The 3,928-nt window shown below is 42.3% G+C and overlaps 1 protein-coding gene across 2 annotated transcripts in view; it reads left to right on the plus strand.

Annotated features, from left to right (window-relative positions):
* hbs1l (HBS1-like translational GTPase) overlaps positions 1-3,928 on the plus strand; it is a 19,351-nt gene that overhangs the window by 8,815 nt on the left and 6,608 nt on the right. For both annotated transcript variants that reach the window (XM_035678299.1, XM_035678301.1), the window contains exons 5-8: positions 883-991; positions 1,158-1,402; positions 2,771-2,936; positions 3,688-3,805. In XM_035678299.1, coding sequence (XP_035534192.1) covers positions 883-991; positions 1,158-1,402; positions 2,771-2,936; positions 3,688-3,805 — 638 coding nt within the window. The remainder of the gene's footprint in view (positions 1-882; positions 992-1,157; positions 1,403-2,770; positions 2,937-3,687; positions 3,806-3,928) is intronic.

The raw sequence follows: 3,928 nt of genomic DNA on the forward strand, positions 1-3,928 counted from the left end.
CCCCCAGCCCCACAATTTGCTGAGGGTGACACCTTTTGAGATTCATTCTGTGAAATGCTGTGTCACACTGCTCTATTTACGTGGAGAGAGGAGACAACGGCCACTTCTGAAATTAACCCTCTCTGAACCAGGATGTCACTGCCACACACATGCACGCAGATGCACACGGTGTGCTGTTGGCTTGGCTGTGCAGCCCAGTCTAAATGAATCAGTAGTGGCTTGATATGACTGGGACCGGTGGCCATTTGGGACTGGGATGACAAAGCAATGACCTCAACAAGTCTCACTGCTGCAGAATATGGACTACCAAGTCAGATAGATGGAGGCTCGACTGATTGCATCATATGCTCACACGTACATACATTGTGATATATGCCAGTAATGCATACAACTAAAACCGGGAAAGTAGTCATAAACTACACTGGATGTCTTAACACCACACTGGCATACATTGCTGAATAAGCTATCTTGGTGTTGACTAATGTTGCCATGTATTTAATGTTACTATTTTGCAGATGCAGAAGTGTTTCAACAAATGTGTTAAAGGACATTTTTATAAATAATAAAAAAAAACCCACAAGACTTGAATTATTCTGATGTGTGGATGCATAATCACCGTTGATCAACTGTGTTCCCAAAGCTAGAGAAATTATCTGAAAAATCTAGTGGGAGAAACCTTTCAGCCGTATTCTCGTTATGAGAGATAGCTGCAAGTGTTTAGCAGTACATATAAGCCATTTATCATATATTGAAGGTCATTCCTGTGCCCTTTTTAAATAGGAAAAAATTAAACTTGTTCGTGTCATACATGTCGACCACAGTGACTCACGATTGCCTTTGTTTGTCAGAAAGCATACAGTTTTGTTCCTCTGTTCCCTTTAGCTAAAAGCAGAGATGTGTCTCACAATAAACTGGACTCTGAAGTGGTTCCCAAAGTGGCCCGCATGACCGTCTCTGGCAAGAAGCAGACCATGGGCTTTGATGTTCCCAGGTATCTAACACACATCTGCACACACACTCATAAAACAGTAGTTAGGACCATATTTTGTATGAGCTGTTGATTAGTGTTTCGTAAGCTGTACTCGAGCATAACTGCTGGTGCTGCAAAGAAGAGTTGTGGTTCATTGTGATTAAATGCATCTGCATTCTCTCCTCAGCACAGGGGAGAACGGTGTGGTGACTGCTTCACTACGCCGGGGTGGCAGCCCTGAAAACGCCACCCCGGCCTCAGACACCACATCCAAACGCCCTGAGACTCCATCCAAAGGGTCAAATGGAGATGAGCCCTCCACTGTTCCCACTCCAGGCCGCTCCTCTGGAAAGGCCCGGCAGACGATCAATATCAAGGCTGAGCTGGAGAAGAGGCAGGGCGGCAAACCTCTGTTGAATTTAGTGGTTATAGGTAGGAAGGAAATCCACACAACCACTCATAAACCACCACAAAAACCACTTGTGACAGCTTATAGCACATTAAGGCATCATCACAATTATAAGGGACACAAGAGTCGATTCTGCACAAACAAGATTGAAAACCATTATGAAGCAATTTGCATGTGTTAATCACTTTGTATTGCCAATGTGTAAAAAGAAAAAAACAAAAAGTATGTGAGATCTTTTTGCCTGTGACAGCCCGTGCACTGATTTCTGTGTAAAAACTTGGGATGGTTTTTCCAGGAAAATCCAAAGGAGGTCACATTAGCTAACGTTATCTTGCTTGCTAATGCGGACGAATTGCTAGCTTGATAAGGTAGCAAAATACTAAAGGTTAACGTTAGCTCTCTGGAGAAAATGTTAAAAAGTGGTGAAAGGATCTTCATGTGCTTAAAAACTGCAAATACTCTTCTTCCTCACAGAGCGTTGTTGCTGTGCGCTCGGCGGCACTACATCTATGAACAGCATGCTGACAGCAGTTCACTTAATGACCACCGGTTTCATTAATAGCAAGGACATTCTTAAAGTTCTACATAGTGCCTTTAAACACAAAGAGGAAGTACTGCTTGATTTGTTAAGCAATATACAGTAGTACTGTAACATTAGAACATTTTTATGACATTGTTTGATGCATTAAAACACAAGTCTTTCCCTTTTCTAAGCCTTTGCATGCAATTGATCCACACATTGCTACATAGCTGTCGTTTAATAAAAAAAAAAAAAGAAGCCGTTCCAGTTTTTCCACCACATGCTTTAATTTGTTAATGTGCACCGTATATCTTCTTCTTCTGTTCTTCAAACACATTCTGCCACTCAGCTCCGATTTTTCTGTAGTGTCTGGCACTGTCACTTTTGATTCTTGTGTGTTTTGTGCACATTTGCAGAAGTATAATAGTAGTGAATGAGTTTAACTGCAGAACCAGTGCAATTGCTCAATCATATTCTCTCATTCTCAGTTACAGCAGAAAAAGTGACTTGGTAGTTTCAGAAGTGCAGATGATTCTAGTTTCCCACAGACTGTGAAACCTTTCGTTTTACCACGGTCCTTTCCATTCCCCCTTTCACCCTCCATTCTTGTTCCCATTTCTGTCTACCTTCCTCCTCTTGTGCAATTAGGCTTCTTTCCTTCTGCCATCTGTGGCTCCCATGTGTCTTATCTTCTCTCTCCCACTACCTGTCTTATCACTCTTGTTACATTCTTCCTCTTTTTCTGTCTGTCTTCACCCCTCCCTGGTGTTTTTTTATCAATCCCCCACCCTCTTAGTCCATTTTCTCTTTTTGTTTCTGTCCTTCTACAGCCTTAACTCCTTGGCGTTTATTACATTATTCTTTTCTGCAGGCCATGTGGATGCAGGTAAAAGCACACTGATGGGGCATCTGCTTTATCTGCTGGGAAACGTCAACAAGCGCACCATGCACAAGTACGAGCAGGAGTCAAAGAAGGCCGGAAAAGCTTCCTTCGCCTACGCCTGGGTCCTGGATGAAACTGGCGAGGAGAGGGACAGGTACATTTTTGAGCATGAAGCTGCACAGAAACAGATAAATATTCATGGACAGGAAATAATCTGTTCTGCCCCTAACAATTGTGGCCAAAGGTCATGTTTGGTCACACGTTGACAAGGACTCTTGCGTAGTGCAGATGCTTACCAAACTGCAGTCTCTTCCTGCTCTGTGCTTTGGTTGATAAACATATCTTGAGAGTCACACATTTTTTCCACTTACTGGTGTTACTGTTACCAGTGATAAATCCACATAATAATATCCTGGATGTGATCTGGGGGGAAAAAATGTCCATTAGAGGGACCAAATCCTTCCTACAATAGTTTTGCTGATAAATTGCATTCCCACTGATTGTAAGCGCTAGAGATATCTACCTTTTTAACACGTAAAAAATGTCATCGTGGAATATATGTCACTGTTCGGCCTCTCTCTATTGTTGTTACCAGAGTGAAACGGAAGCGAAATATGCCAGAAACAGAAAGTGACTTGGGTGGGAATCCATATTCACTTATCAGTAACTTCTGAAGTAAATGCGTAATACTTAAAGTAGACTGAGAGCCTCGCCCACTAGAAGACGTTGCTGTTGAACTGAAATTGACCGAGGGTTCTACATTCCCTTATATGGCAGTCCAGCTAACTAACACTGACCACAGGATTGTTTCAATTACAACGCTTGACACAATTTTACGCAATTTGAATGCTCAAGTGGTAAAAAAAAAAAAAAAAAAAATCCTCATTTATTTGTGTTTGCTCCAGGGGTGTGACAATGGATGTAGGCATGACCAAGTTTGAGACAAACTCTAAGGTGGTGACCCTAATGGATGCGCCAGGACACAAAGACTTCATCCCCAACATGATCACAGGAGCTGCACAGGTATACCATGTAAAAGTATTCAAGCAGCCTGCAAAATGCATGTAAACCAACACACTGAATGGGGTTGTGTTGCTGTTATGGGGGTATATACTGTAAGAGGAACAGTCTGTGTGTGTGTGTGTG

This window comes from Morone saxatilis, unplaced genomic scaffold (genome assembly GCF_004916995.1).
Source record: "Morone saxatilis isolate NCDOM2014 unplaced genomic scaffold, NCSU_SB_2.0 Contig7, whole genome shotgun sequence".
NCBI classification, from domain to species: Eukaryota; Metazoa; Chordata; class Actinopteri; family Moronidae; genus Morone; species Morone saxatilis.